Genomic DNA, 21,064 nt, shown 5'->3' with positions numbered 1-21,064 from the left:
AAGCTCAAACTAAAGGGTTCTCGAAGGACAGAGAAATCAAAGACTGTTCCAACAGCTTCCAGTAGCAAGCCAGTTTACTTTCCGTCCGCAGTGAGCAATGCTGTTTATAGATACCACAGGGAAAAAAATGCAGAATCTAAACAAACAATCCAGTAATTGCCCATTATCTGTATTCAATTACTCGAGTGCATCTGGAAATGGCTACTGCTAGCAACCCCTACGGAAAGGGATGGAGAGTTTTGATGAATCATTGTCATCTTCCCTCCTCTCTGGCAGGGACTGTTCCTAAGCACTGTGCTTCAAATCTGGTTTTGCAAAGAAATTATAAAGGATCTCTTGGCGATAAAATCTTGGCATTCTTTCTGTCGCACCAAAGGAGCACTGCTGTCCCTGCGGCGACTGTTTAATATTGGAAACCTCTGCTGTTATTAGTGCTAGTAAAGCAGGCTAAGTATGGATGTTAACTTCAAAAAGATCCTTCATGAGCACTTAAAGAAATTATATGAAGTGTAAGACTGGAAAATTTCAGGGATTTTAGGGTTTGAAAGGACTTAAAATGAAACTCAGAAATGACATAAATGCGCAAAATGCCTGGAAAAGCTGTCCTGGGCCAAGTCTGACTGGACTCAGTCCTTTCTCTGCAGTTTACTTCTTGGGCTTTACATTTTTAAAGGTGGAAAACCAGTGTCAAAAGAGTGTATCAGAAAAAAAAGCTGAGAAATCCTCTGAAATAGTCATAGCCCACTCCAGGCTCAAATCCAGTCCCATAAAAATAGGGCTTCATAAGCGTAAGTTATTTCTGAAAATCACAGCAGCTGTTTTAGGTGCTGTAAAACTTTGCCACGAATTAGAAACAGTGGCAGAGAAACCTCAGCGTGAAGAATCCAGTATTTTGGGAAGTCAGTAAGTGAGAACAGAAACCAAATTAATTTTAATTCAGTTTTCCATTATTTTACTAAGGAAAGTGACTTAGTGCAAGGGGGTGTCAGTAAGACCCCAGCTCCTCCAAGATTTCTCCAACACCATTTGGTCTTATGGTCCCAACAGGAAAAAAAGCAATACTGCACTTGACTTTTGCAGCAATGCAGAGCTGGGCACACAGGACAGGCTGAGCTCTCCCTGCTAAATTAACTGTGAACACCCAAAAAATAGAAGGCAGTTTTACAGCTTAAATGAAGCCTTTGGTTCAGTACATGCATGTGATCAAAGAGGTTTTTACGCTGCCTTGGGCTTAGAGCAGAGCTCCAGTTTGGTTCTGGCCCCATGTTGGACACTGCCCAGGGTCTCCTCCTACCAGAACTACCCCTGGATACTTAACAGGGAAATATTATTGGGATATATTAAGGAAAATATTATTGGGGTCTATGTTTTGTGTTGCTTCACTGGGCTGTGGGCAACTTCCTCATGCTGTAAGAGCAGAAGTACAAAAAAAAAAAGGAGAGGAAGAAAATAAAAAAGGAAGGATCCCTGGAAGAATTCCCAGCTTGGAATGATTGTCTTCCTGCTTGTGTGAGGTGACAGGACACACGAGCCATTTGCCACCAGGTCCTGCAACCCTTACCAGGATCGTTGACGTTTTGCCACCCTCCAAAGTAATTTCCAGATCCAATAGGGCAGCATCCACCTCATCCACATCCTTGTCACTGTTGTTCAGGTGGTTTTCAGAGGACATAATAGACAGCTTATTGATGTGATACTGAAAGGCAAGACACAGCATTTCATTGGGATGCTCTTGTGATCTGCTGGATGCTATGGGCTCATCACAACACAGCCATCATGCTTGGGAATCAGAGTGGAAAAATGGAGCTGTACCCTCTGCATAAATAGAGGCCAGCAAGTGCTGACACTGAGTGCAATTGTGTCAGGAATGACCAGCTTGGCTGTTTTCAGTCCAAGGAGTTGGTATAAACCCCGAAGGACTGCTCTGGACTCTGCAGAGCAGAGATACTCTTTTCACAGCATCACAGACTAGCTGAGGTTGGAAGGGGCTCTGGAGGTCATCTGGTCCTACCTCCACCTACAGCTACTGTCCAGCACCATGTCCAGTTGGCTTCTGATTATCTCCAAGGATGGAGACAGTCTCAGCTCTCTCAATCTTTCCTCATCGGAGAAATGCTCCAGGATCTTTATAATCCTTGTGGCCCTTCACTGCACTCTCTCCAGTATGTCCATATCTCTCTTGCACTAAGGAGCCCAGAACTGGACCCAGAACTCTAAGTTTGGCTTCACCAGCGCTGAGGGGAAGGATCACCTCCCTTGACCTGCCATCAATGGTTTGTCCAACGCAGTCTGGGATACCATTCACCATCTTTGCCCCAAGGGCACGCTGCTGGCTGATACTCAACTTGGTGTCCATCAGCACCCACAGGTCCTTTCCTGCCAAGCTGCTTCCCAGCTGGATAGTCCCCAAAACATACTGGTGCCTGGGGTTGCTCCCCCCAGGGGCAGGACTCTGCACATCCCCTTGCTGAACTTCATGAGGTTCATACTGGCCCGTTTCTCCAGCCTGCCAAGGGCCCTCTGGCGAGCAGCCTGACCCTCTGGCCTATCAGCCACACCACCCAGTTTGGGAAGATGCATTGCACCTGTTTTTTCCCCAGAAAACCAAAACATCCACAAAATCTTACAGGAAGGTCCATGCCCAGCCCACTCTGGACTGTTCAGGGAGGTAATCTCAGTCTTTGTATTTGTTTTCACTCTCTTTTTTTTTTCCCTGGAGGGGCCCTAGGAGCAGAGAGCCCTGCTCTTGATGGAGCTATTTCTATATCCTACAGCAATGAGGCGTGCCAGACCACACATAGTAAAGGGCCTGCCATCCGTCTTACAGAAGTCAATAGCAGGTGTACTATTTATGCCAAATCATGCTGAGTATTTTATAAAACAGATAAATAAATAGTTCTGGGAAACCCACAGATTATCACCAGCTGCTGGGGGGGCAGCGTGCCAGAATGCACAGTTCAGTAACCTAGAGTACTTACTGGGTTTTTTTAAGAAGGGCAGACCTTAAAGTTAAGATAGACAGGAACATGTTTGGTTAAAAGAAGGCCAAATTCCTTTTCATGAGAAGTAAGCAGCAGCAAATATTTAAATTGCCTAATAAGCTCAAGTGAGGACCAGGAGACAGGAAATGATCTGACTTCTACAAGCATGAGAAGGCCAGGCTCCATCAAAGACAAGGTGGGGCTTAGAGCACCAGTTACAGGAGGTTTCACTTATTGTGTTAATCAATATTCATTAATAGAGACATCTGCAAAGCTACAAAAACAAGTTTAACCAAAACTGTAAGCGTCCCAGGCTGTCTCCTACCTGCAGTGCCGCAAACATCATCATTTCTTCCTCTGTGCACTCAATCTCCTCCAGCAGAATAGCCCATTTGGACTGCTCGTACAGCTGGTTGATCCTGATCGCGTCGTACTATGGCACAGCACAAAAACACAGACTGGTTGTAAAACACATTATCCTAGCTCAAGACAAACCACTTCATCTTTCATTTCAATGCAGTGCCTCAATCTAAGACTGAAAAGCCTCTACCACCAAAGCAGAGTGGCCTTAAGCATCTCTAGCAATACCTAAGCATTAGCAAACTGGTACTTGGGAGCATGCAAATTGGTCTTGCTGCCTGCATAATTGATTTTCAAAGTAGTGGAGGATTTACCAAAACAAAAGCACACTGGAGATACAGGCACCCTTTGCTCAAAGCCTTTGTCTGTAAGATGTGAGTAAAATAAATAACTCTGTACCTTTGGATTCAGGTCAAAAAAGCTGTAGTACTTGAACCGGAGCAGCAAAGCCTCATTTTCTTTCACCTCCTGCTCCATAAGTGATCGGGACGAATCCAGCCATCTGTAAATTGTCAATATGGAGTAACACACACACAAAGAGCTCTGGTGAAGTCAGAGTGATGCTTTCAAGAACACAATTTAAAACTGCATCTTGAAAAAAACCAAAAAGAGAAAAGAGCAGAAAACCAAATCCTTAACTCACCCTTGGTTGGTTTTGGCTTTATCTAGCAACGCCTGTGGCTTGTACATTTTTGCTAAGGACTCTGGGGAGGTGACGGGCTGGCTCACAGCCAGGATGCCCGGGTTCCCCTCTGACAACGCACTGTCACCAAACCAGGCTGAAGTGGGTGACAGGGGACTGCCGTCGTGAGCGTCGTATGTCGGCGTCATCGTTTTGCTATACAGTCCTGGGCTTGAATATATGTTTCCTACCAGTAAGAGGAATAAAAGCTGGGAGTTAGCTTAGGGCCAAGCCCTGCCTGCTCCCAACCAATCCAACTCAGACACAAAACTGAAGCCAGTGGATGAAAAACCTTCCCTTTTTTATCATTTTTCTTCCTTTTTTTTTCCGCAATGGGAAAACACTGTGCTGCTTGTTTTCCCATGAAAAGCTGTCCCTCTCTCTCAGCTCTTCTCCAAGAGAAAAACTGATGGAAAACTCATTCCAGCCCAAATCCATGGGAAAAGGCGCAGGTTTCCCACGCCAGGAACTCCTGCCCCCTGCAATTCTATGGCACCTGGGACACAAAGGGCCCCCAACTTACCGGTATTACCTGTTGCTTAAAGATTTTGGAAGTCAAAAGTTTTAGAGGAGCAGGAAAATAAACTAAGGGCGCAGCCAAAGAGACCAGAGGCAGAGCGCAAAAGTCCTCCACTGAGGTGGAGCTCACCTTTGACGGGGCCGATGTAAAGAATATCAGTGCCTATGGAGAGGGAAAGAAAGGAGGGAAGTGAGAAGGCGAGAGAAAGTCACCGGGAGAGTAGGGAAGGACAGAAGGCGAAAACAGCCATTTTCAGAAGAGGGCAGAAAGCACAGGTGAGGTTTAACCATCCAAATGGAGTGTCTGCAGCAGCACCGGTGGACTCGGCAGGCAAAGCAACCCAAGTGACTCCACATTATTCTACTCCTGATACAAGAAACAGCCGGGCATGGAAACGCAGCATTTCACGGACGGAAAAGCTTGCTGAGATGGCCAAACAAATTTGGTATTAATATGCTGAGCAAGTGGTGCAATTTGGTGCCAAACTGATCCTGAAGCACACATTACTCCTGGCCTTTTAAAGCTTTACAGCTCGTACAGACTCAAAGCAGATAAAATACCCCCCTTTTAAAATTACACACTTGAAGAGAAGAAAGTGGACCAGCTTGGTATCTCATACCCCAGAATAGCTGAGAGCTAAACAGCCCCTATTCATCTCACTGATTTTTATGTTAAGAATATATAAGACCCAAATTTTCAGTATTAGGGAGGTTCAATGACCGTATCCTAATGTCAGTAATTCCACTGCATATGTACGCTGGGCAATGAGCTCAGCATCATTTGCTTGCTGGGCATAAATCTGAGCTTCAGTACCTAGAAGGACCAATAATAAACTGGATTTTTGGGAAAGAGGTGCGTCCTTTTTAAATCAGAAGCCTACCTAGATGTGCAATTTCAATGCACCCAAATTCTGCCTCTACAAGCACTGTTAAGGGTGCTTAAGCTGGTGTGTGGCATGGTTGAGATGCCACAAGCAAGGTTTTCTGTGCCACCTCCTACTGCTGCCCTGAACCACCACCTTGGGCCATCCTCCAGCTCCTCACTCCAAACAATCCCTCCTTTCTAAGTGCACAAGGAATGACAGGAAGTTGAGCTAGACATCTGGAAAAGTCTAAGACCAAAACAATAGAAAAACCTTTCCAAACTCTGACTTTTTGTGATGGGTATCACAGGGAACAAAAAGAACAGGTTACATCAGCAGCATCATACCAATAACAGACAACATCTTTGAAAGGAAACTTAACATAGAAACATGATTTTGAATTGTCTGACGGGATGGAAAATGTAAGTGAAAGCTATCCATTGGATCAAAAAAGAAAATCACCAGGAAGCTTTTAATGCTCTTGCTAGTTTTGCTGGCATCCCAGCCTGGATTAATGATGTGGGGAACCAGTAAGCATTGTGGGTACCTGTCATCAAGACAGACCCAGCAAACCAGACATGAGCAAAAAAGCAGGAGCAGTGGTCAAGGGATGAAGGTATCTACCTTCAAGTTTCACACTTGTAAGGAGAAGGCCAAGGTGACTTGCCAGGTACTAATACCAGATACTTATACTTTGGGAGTTGGACTCAGTGATCCTTATGGTCCCTTCCGAGTTGAAATATTCTGTGATTCTAAGATTATAAAAGCAGCAGAAACTTGCTCTCCCCATGGACACCAGAGCAGAGCAGTCCAACAAGAACCAGCAACAAACCACCATCACCACCCGTAAATTACATCCTGAAAGATGCTCTTGCCTCCTCTCCATCTGGCCTCACAGTGTGCCTGCCTCAACCTTCCTGTGGCTCAAGCAGACAGGGCTGAGCACAAACTGGATCAACAAAAGAAAAGCTCACTTCTTGCCCCAAATTGGGCAGATTTGCCCATGGACATCTTCCCACATTCCTCCAATCAAGTGTCTGCTCCAGAGCAGCAAAACTTCTCCTCAGATGTTCTCCTCATCACCTTCTCCAAACATCTGAAATATCTCAAAATAAGCTTCTCTTAAAAAATGTGCCCAAGGCAGACAATGTCATGGGAAGTTCCAGCTGAAATAGCTCTAAGTTTGGCTAACTTGTAAACAAGTGAATACAGGTCTTCTAATGGAAAGTGTTGGGCAGCATTTACTGTGGGTTTATTGACAGCTTTTTACATGGTTTCATTGCCAGATAGGAGGTACTCAGTGACAAAACATGCCTGTTTACATCTACAGGCACTGAAACAGCAGATCTTGAAATAAAACTTGTTTTACAGAAGCATTCAGCACTCAAATTAATGTTGGAACAATGCTAGAAACAATTTATTCAGATTAAAACCATGCCTTTTAACTAATGGCACCTCAACATGGCAGGTAGCTGCAGTAATTAATCCTACAGCAAAAATAATTTCATTCAGAAGGAAAGCATCAAGACAGTTCAAAGTGACTTGCTGAGAGACCAATAAAGAATTAAAATAAAACCCTATTTTTTATGTGCATTTCCCCCCAAAGCAGGCCAAGTATTTCCTATTAATCTAATGGAGATGCTCTCTGCCAACATTGACTTTTGGAATGACTAATTATGGACTTTTAAGATGCAAATGCCAAATGAAAACTGGCTGGAGCCTTGCCTGATGCAGGGAAAACTCCCTGAGCCAGCAGTGGGAGAGAACAAGCCCAGCAGTATTTTTAAGTATCTGAGAGAAGAAAGAACAAGACCAAAGCGAAAGAAGGACTGTTTTTCCCTCGCCACAAACCTGTGATGATGGCTTGCTCTGGAGCCTCAGCAGCTCCAGGGCACTATCACCTTCACTCGTGCCTTTCTGCTTGCAAGCCTAGAGCCACCAGTGGCACTGACCACACTTTTACTTCAGTTAATTTAAGATAAATTAATACAAGGTTACTGAACTCCAAGGTATCTATTTTCTTTTTTTAATTATTGCTGCCCTGTTTCCCCCTCATCACCGCATTTAAAACCAAGATCTCTGGCATCCAGACACATCTTGCTCGCCTGGCACTGTGCATCACTGTGGCTTTCTCTGCAAGTCCATTTGGGCTGAACTGCCCCCACTTGACCAACTTAATGGTTTTCGCTCCTGCCATTTGCCTTCAGACACCAGACCTCCAGCAGCTGCGGGGCAGAACTGAAAAAACCCTCTAGCTGCAAACCTCCCTGCATCAGTTTGCTGAATGCAACAAGAAATGTTACTGAATCAGCAAGGCTCCTGTGTTAGCAATCCTCTTACCAATGCTGCTCTGGTTCTGTAAGCCAGACTGGCAAAATACCCCTCTAGCAATAAAAGTTGGGTGGGTTTTTTTTTAGCATTACAATCTATAACTGCACCCCTAACACAGAGGAGCACTAATTAATAAAATACTAGGTTTGCGGGGCTATAAATCAGGAGTAGAACAGTGGTACTGCCTAAAACACACCTGGAATTTGACATTAGGAACGATTTTCCATTTAACTCCTTTCTTAACAGGGTAAGAAAACCTTTCAGTAACACAATCTGAGTGCTAAAGTGGTCACACTTGGTTTCTGTTTTATTTTATAAAGTCTGGCGTTGTTCTGCTCCCCTATATGCGTGACAGCTTTAGGCATGCATCTGTGCGACTGTGACCGAGTGCTGCAGCCCTGGATCACTTGTGGAATTTATCTGGGGTCTGTTTCTTGCACAGACCTTAAGGAATTAGGCCAGACTGATACCGCTACGTCATCTCCCTCCCCCATTTTATCATCTTTTAGAGTCTTGCAGACCCCTTCCCTGCAAGCCCATCCTCACAAAGCAAGCCCCAGCTCACCAGACCCCGGCGTGATCAGCGGACCCTCCAGCTCAAAGGCGTCATCCTCACACTGATCATCCAGCTTCTTCTTTTTTTTCTTTGATGGATCTCTGGGTTTCCTCAAAAGGGAGAGCTCTTCCGGATGCCTGATGTCTGGGAATGAAATGGACCACTTTTACAAAGGGAAGATGGGAAAAAAAAGTGTGTGGGGGGAGAAGAGCGATCTTTCCTTTAGGAACAACATCCAGTAACATGCAGTATCTCTCTCAGCCAATCTTCCTGCTTTGCAATGGCTAAAAATCAAGTTGAGAACATTTTTCCCACAAGCCTGTTGGAAACAAGCACTGTCCTTGGGTAGAAAGTTAACACAGCATTTGAGTAAAATGCAGAATCTCCCAGGCACAGCCACTCAAACAGAAATACAAGCACTGCTAGACCCAGTGATAGAGCATAGCAGCATTCACAATCATAAGCATAACCATAAATACAAACATAATTCACCATGTATATCCCTATTTAAGCACCTAGGTAACAGGCCAGGTACTCTCACTTCCATAAGAGCAATACAAGAATTAAACCATTCATTTACTTGTAAGACTGGAAATTTTAGAGCCTACAATTAAGACACCCACTTTGTAAAGAGATCTCAGAATCACAGAATCATAGAATAGTTGGGGTTGGAAAGGACCTTAAGATCATCTAGTTCCAACCCCCCTGCCATGGGCAGGGACACCTCATACTAGACCATGTCACCTAAGGCCCTGTCCAACCTGGCCTTGAACACCGCCAGGGATGGAGCATTCAGAACAGAATCACAGAATCCTAAGGGTTGGAAGGGACCTCAAAAGATCATCTAGTCCAACCCTCCTGCAAGAGCAGGGTAAGCTAGAGAACATCACACAGGAACTTGTCCCAGCGGGCCTTGAATATCTCCAACGTAGGAGACTCCACACCCCCCCTGGGCAACCTGTTCCAGTGCTCTGTCACTCTCACAGTAAAAAAATTTTTCCTGATGTTCACATGGAACCTCCTATGCTCCAGTTTACACCCATTGCCCCTTGTCCTGTCACTGGACATCACTGAAAAAAACCTAGCTCCATCATCCTGACACTCTCCCTTTACATATTTGTAAACATTGATGAGGTCACCCCTCAGTCTCCTCCAAGCTAAAGAGTCCCAGCTCCCTCAGCCTCTCCTCATAAGGGAAATGTTCCACTCCCTTAATCATCTTTGTGGCTCTGCGCTGGACTCTCTCCAGCAGGTCCCTGTCCTTCTTGAACTGTGGGGCCCAGAACTGGACAGAATATTCCAGATGAGGCCTCACCAAGGCAGAGTAGAGGGGGGGGAGAACCTCTCTTGACCTCCTAACCACACCCTTTCTAATGCACCCTAGGATGCCATTGGCCTTCTTGGCCACAAGGGCACATTGCTGGCTCATGGTCATCCTCCTATCCACCAGGACCCCCAGGTCCCTTTCCGCTTCACTACCGCCCAGCAGGTAAGCCCCCAGCCTGTACTGGTACATGGGCTTGTTCCTCCCCAGATGCAAGACTTGCCCTTGTTGAATTTCATCAAGTTCCTCTCTGCCCAACCTCCCTGGGCAACCCATTCCAGTGCCTCACCACCCTAACAGGAAAGAATTTCTTCCTTATATCCAATCTAAACTTCCCCCGTTTAAGTTTTAACCCATTACCCCTTGTCCTATCACTACAGTCTCTAATGAAGAGAACCTCTCCAGCATCCCTATAGGCCCCCATTCAGATACTGGAAGGCTGCTATGAGGTCTCCACGCAGCCTTCTCTTCTCCAGGCTGAACAGCCCCAACTTTCTCAGCCTGTCTTCATACAGGAGGTGCTCCAGTCCCCGATCATCCTCGTGGCCCTCCTCTGGACTTGTTCCAACAGTTCCATGTCCTTTTTATGTTGAGGACACCAGAACTGCACACAATACTCCAGGTGAGCTCTCACAAGAGCAGAGTAGAGGGGCAGGATCACCTCCTTCGACCTGCTGGTCCTGCTGCTTTTGATGCAGCCCAGGATACGGTTGGCTTTCTGGGCTGCAAGCGCACACTGCTGGCTCATGTTCATTTTCTCATCAACCAACACCCCCAAGTCCTTCTCCACAGGGCTGCTCTGAATCTCTTCTCTTGGCCAAAGTGTTTCTTTTTCACAGCAAATCTCTCCCATTTCCCTGTCCAGAACCAGCCTGAATAATTTTAAAACCATGTAATTGAGGAGTGTCACAGTGTGTTTGTGTTTTAAGCCATGGGACTACAGGAGGGTAATGAAAGTGAGGATTTTAGGGCCATTTCCCACTGTGGCAGTGCTTTGCGTTTGCTTCTGCTGCAGTCACTTCCAAAGAGGAAGGAGTTTTCTGGAAAAGCAGAGCCCACTGTTCATGATACCACTGAAAGCACCGAGGGACTGGATGGGAGCCAGGAGCCCCTCACCAGCACTGCAAAGACTCAGAGGGAAGAAAAACTCTCCTCCATTTTACTCTAAACTGTCCTCAGTCGATATGTGGCAACTGACCTGGAAAAGCATTCACCTGGGCATGAAGCCATCCTGCTGCAACGATGAAAGGCTGAAGAAAGGTTGGAGAGCTCTGAAATTAGGGTTGGTTTGGAAAAAAGCAGATAATGCATTATGCTTGAGCCTGGAAAGTAGTTTCAGAGCTCTCCTCTGCAGCTGGCTGTCCATGGTCAAGCCCCCGCGCTGTTTCTAGCTCTTGTTTATTGCGTGTATCATCTGAAAATGCCAAAATGCACAGAGATGTGCAAAGCTTTGCCTTTGGGATGCCCTAAGGAAAGCAGCCCCTGGTCCCATCCCCACTGTATATCAAAGCCTGAAGCTGTAGCTGCAAGAGAGGCCAGGAGACAGAAGAAAGGGAGCTGGTTGCGCTGCAGCCAGGCTCTATTTTCCCACCAAGAGTAATGCTGAACAAGACAGTAAGTCACTGTACTAACGAGCAGAAGTTACAGGGTTCCTATCTCACCACTGCACTGGCAGCAGTGGGAGTTTGCTGCACACTCTCCGGCGCGGGGTTCTAATTAAAACTGGAATTTGTCCCCAGCACGTGACTTGAGCAGGACACATCGCCGCAGCAGATGCATTTGCCTGCACCAGCATCTTCCTTACTGCAAATAAGCGTGGAAACGTCAGGCTGGAAACAAGCTCTGCTCCCTCCTCACCCCATCCAGGGACACACTGTGAGCCCATTAACCAGAACAAACACCACAACAGCCTCCCTGCGATGCTATCTGAAATAACAACCTGTTATTTCAGGTCTGCTTTTCCCATTTCCTCCTCCCCTCCACCCCGACCCTATTTTAAATAACAGCTTGTGTGGCATTACAAACCCTGCCATGCCTGTCACATCTGGGGAATTTGATTTTAGGTAACCTCCAGGGATGGATCCCACTAGTCCCAGCATTTCTGAATCCAGAGGTTGGGCACTTCTTCTGGATTTAATCACTTCTGATATGGTGGGTGTCCCATCCCAAACCATCATCTAGCACAGCTTTAATTTAAGCTTTATCTTTATTTACATAATTGTATTTATTTATAAGATATTTTTATATTTATTTTTATAGGTAAGATTTAATTTCAGCTTTAACACTGATTTATTATTACTACATACATATTATCATGTTGAACTCTGTCCCTGCACCCACTAACCAACCATTAGTTTCAGGGCACAATTTTTTTACCATTTCTAGCAATAAATACCTAGAGTATGAATCCAGACAGCTATTCGCATTCCCATTTATCCCAGCCAGCTTACCTCATGGAGAAAAGATCTGCTGGGACAACCAGAGTCATGCGCAAGGGACAACATGCAGCATAGCCTAAAATGAGGAGTTCCCCTGGTATTTTGCTAGCAAGGTTTAAACTCTGATGTTTATTTATGGTGCATTAGCAACTGAGGCAGCTTCTCAGCTGAAACCATTCAGAGAGGCCAAGAGAAGGGCTCTGGGCCAAGCCTGGCTCCTGAAAGCAATCTGTTGGAGACGGCCCAAAGCCTGACCATCTGATATCAAAGTGATTTTTTATAGTCCCTCAGTTGTTCATGACGCTATCGTTGGATTACAAAGGATATGGGCAAGTTTTATGCAGCTGCTTTGAAACAGCGCATGGCCATAGGGTATAGTAAAGGCAGAGGCATTCTTGTGATGCCAGAGCATCCCTGCTCCCGCTTTCCCCTTGATAAGCTGTAGATTTCTCCCAAGCAGCAGTGTGCTGGATGTACCATCATCTCTGAGACTTTACAAACCCACTGAAGCCAACTGAGGGTTGCAGGGGAAATTAAAACCAAAGCCTGCTGTGCTAAAAAGCAGCGAGCAGAACAGCAGCAAGAGCGCAATGTTTATATTTCCCACCCCAGAATTAGAAGTGAGAAGCATCTTTTCACATTTCAATCTTTCAGTAAAATCCTGGCGAAAAACATGTTTGCTGCTGCTCATGATTAATAAGTGTACAAAGGGTCTTACAGCATGTTTTGAATAGAGCCATGCTTGGCAAATGTGTTTAGTTACTGTAGCTAAAGCAGAGCCTATCCCAGGGTGGAAGGGCTTGCAGATGGTAGGGCTCCAGTTAACTGGAAACTGGGACAAGGAACTGCTCCCAAGCCCATTTCCTGACCATAAGAGCAAGAGTAAGATCCTCAGAGTATCCAAGTGACACACAAAAAATATGAAGTCCTTTATATAGGTTTGCATTTTTTCCACTAAGTCCCAGGGCACCTGGATGAGCCCAACTGGAGCTGTTCACCAGGGGTAAAATATCTCCCTAGGGTTTGACTTCAGCTCAAATCCCCACTTGAAATCCTCTGTTAATTGTTTCATCCACATTTTCAGCTGAAGCCAGGCTGCTCCCAACAATGTCACTTACAAGGAAAAAGGGTCAGTGAAAAGTGAGTGCACCAGGAGAAGTCACCTTCTGAACAATGCTAATGTGTTGACTCTTCAACTGATGCGTTGGTCGGGGCTGTGTTTGCTTAAAACAGATTCCTTGTCTCTACACGAGACAGATGGCACTGGCAACATCTACTAGAATTTACAGCAAATGATCCTTTTAGCATTTCGTTTCCATTTTTTGTGTGTGTGAAAACCCATCTACCCAGCCTCTTACCAAGCATCCCCAGCGATGCTGGTGGCAGCCACTAGCAGAGACCATCTGCAACAATATGTGGCGTGCTCTGTATGGAGAGGAGAGCACTGACCAAAAACTGGTCCCAAACCATCTTTCAGCTGTATTCAAGCAAGAACTGTTTGTATTTTGACATCTCCAGCCCATACTGAACCAGCTGCAGCTGTGCCTGAGCCATAACTGCTGCAGCTCCATGTCCATGTCATAGCAGAAGAGTTTTGTCAAATTTAGGGGATTTGTTGCCTGGAGATGTAGTACATGCCCCATCCCTGGAAATATTCAACGCCAGGTTGGACAGGACTTTGAGCAACCTGATCTAGTTAAAGACGTCCCTGCTCACTGCAGCACTGGTTGGACTAGGTGACCTTTAAACATCCCTTCCAACCCAAACCGTTCTGTGACTATGATTCTATCAAGTGAGGGCAATGCCCTTTGGCGAGAGGAACACACATACCTGCATTTCATGGGAGGCATTTAAAAAATGTGACTGGCAAGGCAGCTTTCAACCTCCAAAAGAAAATTTTTCAGCTGTTGGATGAAGCCGTTTTACTCCCTGACAGCATCTTCTGTCCCATTTGCCAGCATGGAGCCTACTTGCGCCTGTGCTGCCTCCCAGTGAAAGCAAATCCTTGGCTTTTTTTCCTTGTGTAACCACAGCTCACCCAGACCAGCTGTGCCCATTTATCTCCCACCCAGAGACAAACAGCAGGGCTGGGATGAAATCCACCTTCTTCACGGGACATCAAACTGCCTGCACCCAGAAAACCGGCTCGAAAAACCCAATCTGCCTTACAGGGTGTAAAATTCACAATTTATGCTCTTCTGCACTAAATCTACCAAGTTAATCTTGCAGCTGCTGCATCTTTAACCATCAAGGTGTATTGTCATGGGAAAGCAGTTGTGATCAGAGACTGGACTAAAATCCATATGTCTCAGCATGGAAGAAGGGATGATTTTGCTGCTTTGTCCCTATCCATCTGGGGGGTCCCCAGATGCTGCCAAGCAACATGCCAGGGGGTCCGTGGACACACAGAGATTTCAGTGCTCTGAGGGATGGGCTCTCCCACAGGAAATCAGATTTGTGGTTTGCTTGCATCACCTGCATACACAACACAGTGTCACTGACTGTCCGAGTATGTGTCGACTCCCCCAGAAGTATGAAGACAGGCTGAGAAAGTTGGGGCTGTTCAGCCTGGAGAAGAGAAGGCTGCGTGGAGACCTCATAGCAGCCTTCCAGTATCTGAAGGGGGCCTATAGGGATGCTGGGGAGGGACTCTTCATTAGAGACTGTAGTGACAGGACAAGGGGTAACGGGTTAAAACTTAAACAGAGGAAGTTTGGATATAAGGAGGAAGTTCTTTCCTGTTAGGGTGGTGAGGCACTGGAATGGGTTGCCCAGGGAGGTTGTGAATGCTCCATCCCTGGCAGTGTTCAAGGCCAGGTTGGACAGAGCCTTGGGTGACATGGTTTAGTGTGAGGTGTCCCTGCCCATGGCAGGGGGGTTGGAACTTGATGATCTTAAGGTCCTTTCCAACCCCAACTATTCTATGATTCTATGTTTTTTCCACGATTTCTGGTTCCCTTAAAAGGCCAGAAGGCTGGTTTGCCTCGTTAGCTCTTGAATCATACAAACTCCATAATTTTACTTGTAGCATCGACAGGATTTAGGGAAAATCCTCTCTTTAATGTTGATCCAGCCACCCTCCATCAAGAAATGTGTTTTGAAGTGGGATATCTCTGTACTGGATCACCATGGTCTCAAAGCAATGACTCGTACAAATTACAGCCTTTGCACATCACCATGATAATTCTTAGAAAATGAGACCTCAAACCCCATTTCAGACTTTAAAAAAAAAAAGAAGAGGTATTTTTGTTTGGAATAAAGTTTCTGACTTATCTTCAACATAAATACACTCAAGATAAAGTTCTGCAAAACAGACCAGAAGCAAAAAAAAAAAAAAAAAAAGGCAAAAGACTTTATATAACTTCTGAAGTGCCTGGAGAGAAGATTATGGTTGTACTGGACACTGGGCAGTATCTGATTAATGGTGGAGCAGGTCCTCACCCCTTAGCACAGTTACTAGGTTTGTACACCTGCCTACATTCAGAACATTTTGTTACGGGCTCTTCAGCTGCCTAGGTGCTTAAACACTTACTTGGGTAAAAGCCAAGTTCTCCACTTGCTGCCTGGGGCGATGCAGCTATGTCAGGACATCCCACAAAGCCTCCCGAGATGCCCATCAAGTGCCATGGCCGCAGACCAAGCTGGGGCTGAACCTGGGAGGGGCTTTCCCAAATTCAGTGCGGAAAAACCCAAGCGCCTGTTGACGTGTTGACTTGCCACCAGAGCAACAATCCGCAAAACCACCTGAGAAACAAGGTCGGGGGGTGTGCAGTGGTGGACTGCTGCTTGTAAACACCATCTGCATGAGTGGTACCCAGAGCCGCAATCAGGCCCCATCAGCCAGAAGGGACGCAGGAGGAGGAAGAGGAGGCAGGCAGTGGTGATGGAGCCAAGCGCTACTGCAAGGCTAATAAAAAAGGACACTGGAGAGACAGAGTCAACAAATGTTGAATGTCTAGATGGTTTTTTCCACAAGAGGGACGAGATCCCCAGACTCCAGTTATCTGGATGCCTCTCAGAGGACAGACAGCACTTCCAGCCTTGCCCCTGAAGTGTCTGAACTTCAGCTAAAGTCAATTAAATTAAGCACCACAAAACAAAGAGAAAAACTGCACTTACACCCCTGCATCACACCATAAAGAGCAATCAGAATAATCTTAAGGAAGGCGGTGGCACTGGATTTGGCAGCATCTCCTAATGTCTTCAGTATGAAAGGCTATTTAAAGGGTCTCTGTCAACAGTACAGTAAGGATGAAAAAATTCACTGACTCATGCAGTGACATACAACCTGATGCTACTCAACAGGCAGAACACAGACCGGCCCTGGGGAGGGGGGAGAAATGGGAATATCTTCTTCCATTTTAGACACTTTGCAATGGAATCTCATTATTTCCCTTACACCAGTTTCTGGTGTTCATCTGGATCCTACACAACAACTGCAGCTGAATACAGGCAAGCAATAAGAGGAAAACAGTGAAATGAAGACGTTGGCAGCAGTACACTTGGGCCTCGCAATTTAAAAAGCTGAGTGCATTGCAATTTGGCCGACACTCTAAATGGTAAGATTTCCTTCCACACCCATCCCCTAGACATATTTAGAAAGAGCTGCACTTCTGCCAAACCTCTCTGCTCGTGGTAGCAAAACACAGCAAACCCTTCCCTGGATTTTCACTGGGTCTGTCTCCACACCAGGATGCAAACGTCATCTCCAAGCATCATTGTGATGCTACTGAGCATCCGGAGACTGTATCATGAGATGCTATTGTCACCCCACAAATACACCCACCCCTCCACCCCCCCCACCCCCCCACCCCCGCCCCAGATGCTCAGATATGCCTACCAGGACTCTGTCTCAGCTCTATTATTTTAGGGAAACTGCTACTTTATTTATCAGTGAGGGTGTGAAGGAAGACAAAACGTTCTGAAGAGGTTCACAATGGTCCAGACTCCCAGAAAGGAACCGTGCCTGGGCTGTGGCTCCATGTGCTAATGGGCATGGGCAAAGCCCTGGGAACTCTGAGCACCTCAGACTACCAAAGTGTTCCAGCTTTGGGAAAAAAAAAAAAAAAAGAGTGGCTTTTAATAGAAGTTTTTTTGGCAACTGAGGGCGTGGAAATACTACAAATACTTCAGAAGTCAGAGGACGTTCTGTACTGGAGTGGAGACGGTTCATAAAGAAAAAAAAAGGTAGGGTCATACACAGCATCCAGACTGCTGGACGGTGTCGTCTTGCTTGGGCTGGGCTTGCATCATGCCCTCTCAAATGCCACCTCTGTCACCTCGTCTCAGGTTGCATCCAGTGGCTGGAGGGTTAAGCAAGGAAGGTTGGCTTTTGCCTTCCCATCAGTCATGCAGTCCTGGGCACTGCATTATTCTGGGGCAGAAAAGGTGAGGGGAAGTAGCCCACTGCCCCAGTGGGACTCTCCACATCCCATCCCTCATCCCCCAGCCCCACAAGCTCTCTGGGATGGGACCACCCTTACCCTATGCAAAAATGGTCCCAATTTCTCAATGTCCCTTGCCCCCAGGGAGCTGGGGACTGGAGTGAGATGGGATGCGGGCATGCAAACTTCTGCTGCTCAGCACATGAGGCTCTCCAGACTTTATTTTCCAAATCAGGTATTAACTCACAGGAGGCTGTGAGGATTATGAGGCAGGAGCTGGGTGTGATGGCCTCGGCGGAAAAAACCAAAATGACCTGAAGGGAATTTCTCCAACTTGCACAGCCCCAGGGTGGGTAAGGGAGGGAGTAGTCATGAATTCTGGAGCACTTCCTCCCAGAGCTGCCTCCTCCCAGCTCTGGCACCACATCCTCCTCCTGGTGCTCCCAGCTCCAACCAGCATCAACTGGAATGATCCCTGCTCCTCTGCTCAGGCTGGAGGGCAGCACAGGTCTGAAATCTTCACAGCCAGAAGAGGAGGAGAAGGATGCAAGCTTTCACGCTATCACAGCATCTCCCCTTGCCCTGCGGCTCTGCAACATACGCCGTTTCCCCATGAGAAGCAACATCACTGGGGCAGGAAACGCCAAGGCATGGGAAAAAACCTTCACACTTGCATCTTGCTGTTTGCTTTTCCTCTCCCACATGCCCACACAGAAGCAGCAGATCCTGCCTGGAGTCCCTCACTGCTCCCAGCACACATGGAAAAAAATACAGGCAGCAGCAGGAGAAACGGGGATGCTGTCAGGAAGCAGCTTAAGGGCATAAGCAGATGCAAGGCGTCCACTGTCATGGACTCAAATGAAGCCATTGTGGAAGCAAAGAGGATTCTTCTGTTCATTGTTAAGTAGGAAGATGGGTTAGCAGGAGTCTGCAATGGAGTCTTCCCAAATGCTGCTTTCCAGTGAGGATATTCCTACCCACACCAATGAAATGGAACTTACGTATTTGATAGGCTGTCCACTAAGAGGAAGGGGGCATGCAGGACCCCACAGGCAGCCCCCATGCCAACCTCCGTGCCCTGCTGCCAGACAGGCAGGCAGCACAAATCCACGCTGCTTCAGGAAAAAAAAGAGAAAACGAAGTTTTACTTTCTCTTTCTCTGGTCTTTAATTGCAGATCAAAGCTGGCCCTTCAGGCTGGAGCCGCCTGCCAGCAGCTGCTCCTGGGCAGGCTTCCAGGCCACCCTTCGGGTGAGGGCTGCCCATCCCATCCACTGCCCTGCTCTTCTCCTGCCCTCTCCTACCACAAGCGGAGTCAATCCGTGCCATTAACCCTCCCAGCCGGTTGCTGTGGGAATTGAGGGGCTGCAATCCAGCGACTGGGAATGAGATTGTGTTTTCTTCCGGCTTCGCACGACCTCCAGGAAAGCGAGGGATGTGCGTGTGGCACCAGCATCTTCCCACACCACCTCCGGGCTGGCCCCCAGGAGCTGCAGCCCAGGCAGCAGCGAGAACTGCCCTTTGCAGTAACTTCAGTCCGCACAGGAACAGAGCCTCTGCTTTAAAAGGCAACCACACACTGCAGAGCTGCCAGCTCTAGGTACAGTTTAAAAGGAACATAAGGAAAGGCACGACCCTAAATAATTCACCCAACTACACTCCTGCTTGTGTATAGAGGATTTTACAAATGCAACCAGCTAGAGTGCTGGCAACATGAGGAATTACTTAAATTACTCATTAATCATGCCATATGCTAAAATTACTGAAGTGTGTAATTAAATGCTTGGAGGGCACAGACAGCAAACAATTATAGCCAAAATATAAGCAACTCACAAGCAGTTTGTCAGCTGGACATTGGTCCAGGCCACACTGGCCCCTAAATTTAGACATCAATGGATTTGCAGAGACAAGAGCTATGCTGTTAGAGCAAGGCCTACTTCTTTCCCCTTCTACTTTTCCTCTTAGCATGAGTACCTACACAGTACAGAGTATGAGTGCTCTCTGCAGTCATCCTGTGCAGAGACACTGTGGAGGGCAAGAAAAGATAATGGAGAAAAATGGCACAGAATAAACACTAACCTGGGGAGAAAAAAAGAGGGAAATGGGTTGGGAAAGTGTTACAGCACAGACTGCATGACCCCAAGAGAGGGCTGTGTTGAGAAAAAGGAAAACATGAGCTCCCCAGGCTGGGATGAGTCCACCACCCTACAGCCGCTCTAATTCTTGTCAAGCTGCAGCGGGCACCATGGTGCAGGCAGATATCCCGAACACCTTCCAGGAATGAAATGCCCTGTGCAAATTCAGCCTGACAACCCTGGGATGATTCTGCATGGTAGAAAGCAGCAGCCCCTCTTGCCTGGCAAGCGCGTGACCTCCTGGCTGAGATTAGCCTCACCTCTGTTGTCAGTGCTCAGCTCCAGGACCCCGTGCTTGAGGACGTGTCTGACCCACAGTACAGGGCTAAGGTCACACACAGAGGAAGAAAAGACAGGCACTACATGACTGGGATTTGCATGGAGCAGTTCAGTGTTTGCCCCAAGGAGATCCTGGATCAAATAAACACATAGGTATATGTGCATATATGTGATCCAAGACCATATACATATGTGTATATATGAACCAAAACTCTTTGGGTCAAACACCAAACCTGGTATATGCCTTGTATGTCTTCCCACTGTGAAGCTCTTCCCTGGACAACAAAGGCATTTGGACACCTACTTATATATATTAAATACAATATACACCTGTATATTATATATTAAATATATATGTTAAAATAGATTAGATATTCTATATAAATAGTGGTATTTGGACACCTATATAATGATATAGGACACCTGTATGTTACATAAGTGTCCAAATACCTCTGAGGTGCAGGGAAGAGTATTCTAGCCTCTCCAATTCCAGCACTGCTGACTCCCTGCATCCCAATCCCCTCTTCCCTTTGGCCTTTAAGCCACCTTCCCCACAGCTCTACTGAACACCTGGCTCCCAGTAAAAACAAAGACTAAGGCTAAACAAGATTTAATCGCTGTATTTGGCCTGTCCTCTGTCTGTCCTCAAACTGCTCAGGCTGGCAAAAGTCGCTAAAAGAGTGAAGTTTGCAGGAAAAATCCCTCTTTCCCAAAATGGGGAACATTTTCTTCAGTACGTCAGAAGCCATGGAAGGAAAGTCAGAATCACCCTCAGCAGATGTCATCCCCAGTCTGCTGTAGAAAGCTCCTACCACAGCAGGGCTCAGTGGCTTTTTCCCCTTCCACATCTTTAAATATTAGCATTATTCTGCTGTTTGTTCATAAAGAAACTGAGAATCCAGGCGTTGAATAAATAGCTGCTTCAGGCCCATGTAAGGTTCTGACTGCTTGGCAGCATCAGTGAAAGATCTTGTTATGTGATTAACTGTATCAGAACTTCCTGACATGAGTCACTGCTAGGAAGACGCATCAGCACCAGGCAGACGCCTGTGACTTCTCTGTCTGGCATGACATTAAAAATGGCAATGGGAGACATAGGGGAAGCAAAATCTACTGGGAAATAATGCTGGCTAAGCCTTTTCTATTTTAAGGAGAAATTGCCCAATATTTATATTACCTCCTCCCTTAGCAGAACAAACCAGGAAAGAAATAG

General features: G+C 46.5%; 1 protein-coding gene and 1 long non-coding RNA gene across 5 annotated transcripts in view; both read right to left on the bottom strand.

The window, feature by feature from the left end:
- The window catches only part of FERMT2 (FERM domain containing kindlin 2), a 51,093-nt gene that overhangs the window by 11,040 nt on the left and 18,989 nt on the right, over positions 1–21,064 (bottom strand). For 2 of the 4 annotated variants that reach the window (XM_062618476.1, XM_062618477.1), the window contains exons 3-8: positions 8,302–8,436; positions 4,673–4,705; positions 3,985–4,210; positions 3,741–3,843; positions 3,307–3,414; positions 1,562–1,696 (exon numbers count right to left, since the gene is read on the bottom strand). In XM_062618476.1, the coding sequence (XP_062474460.1) occupies positions 1,562–1,696; positions 3,307–3,414; positions 3,741–3,843; positions 3,985–4,210; positions 4,673–4,705; positions 8,302–8,436 (740 nt within the window). The remainder of the gene's footprint in view (positions 1–1,561; positions 1,697–3,306; positions 3,415–3,740; positions 3,844–3,984; positions 4,211–4,672; positions 4,706–8,301; positions 8,437–21,064) is intronic. The other 2 variants (XM_062618478.1, XM_062618479.1) reach the window with 1 other exon arrangement.
- LOC134163555 (uncharacterized) lies at positions 17,117–19,387 on the bottom strand. The gene is made up of 2 exons (XR_009964763.1): positions 17,538–19,387; positions 17,117–17,357 (listed from the first exon to the last, which is right to left on the bottom strand). It is a non-coding gene; the product is annotated as an uncharacterized LOC134163555 (long non-coding RNA).

Source organism: Pezoporus occidentalis, unplaced genomic scaffold, assembly GCF_034315485.1.
Source record: "Pezoporus occidentalis ecotype Australia unplaced genomic scaffold, CSIRO_AGI_Poc_V1 ctg200, whole genome shotgun sequence".
Lineage (NCBI taxonomy): Eukaryota > Metazoa > Chordata > Aves > Psittaciformes > Psittacidae > Pezoporus > Pezoporus occidentalis.
Note: the sequence above shows the minus strand (reverse complement) of the source record. Positions and strands in the feature narration are given on the sequence as shown.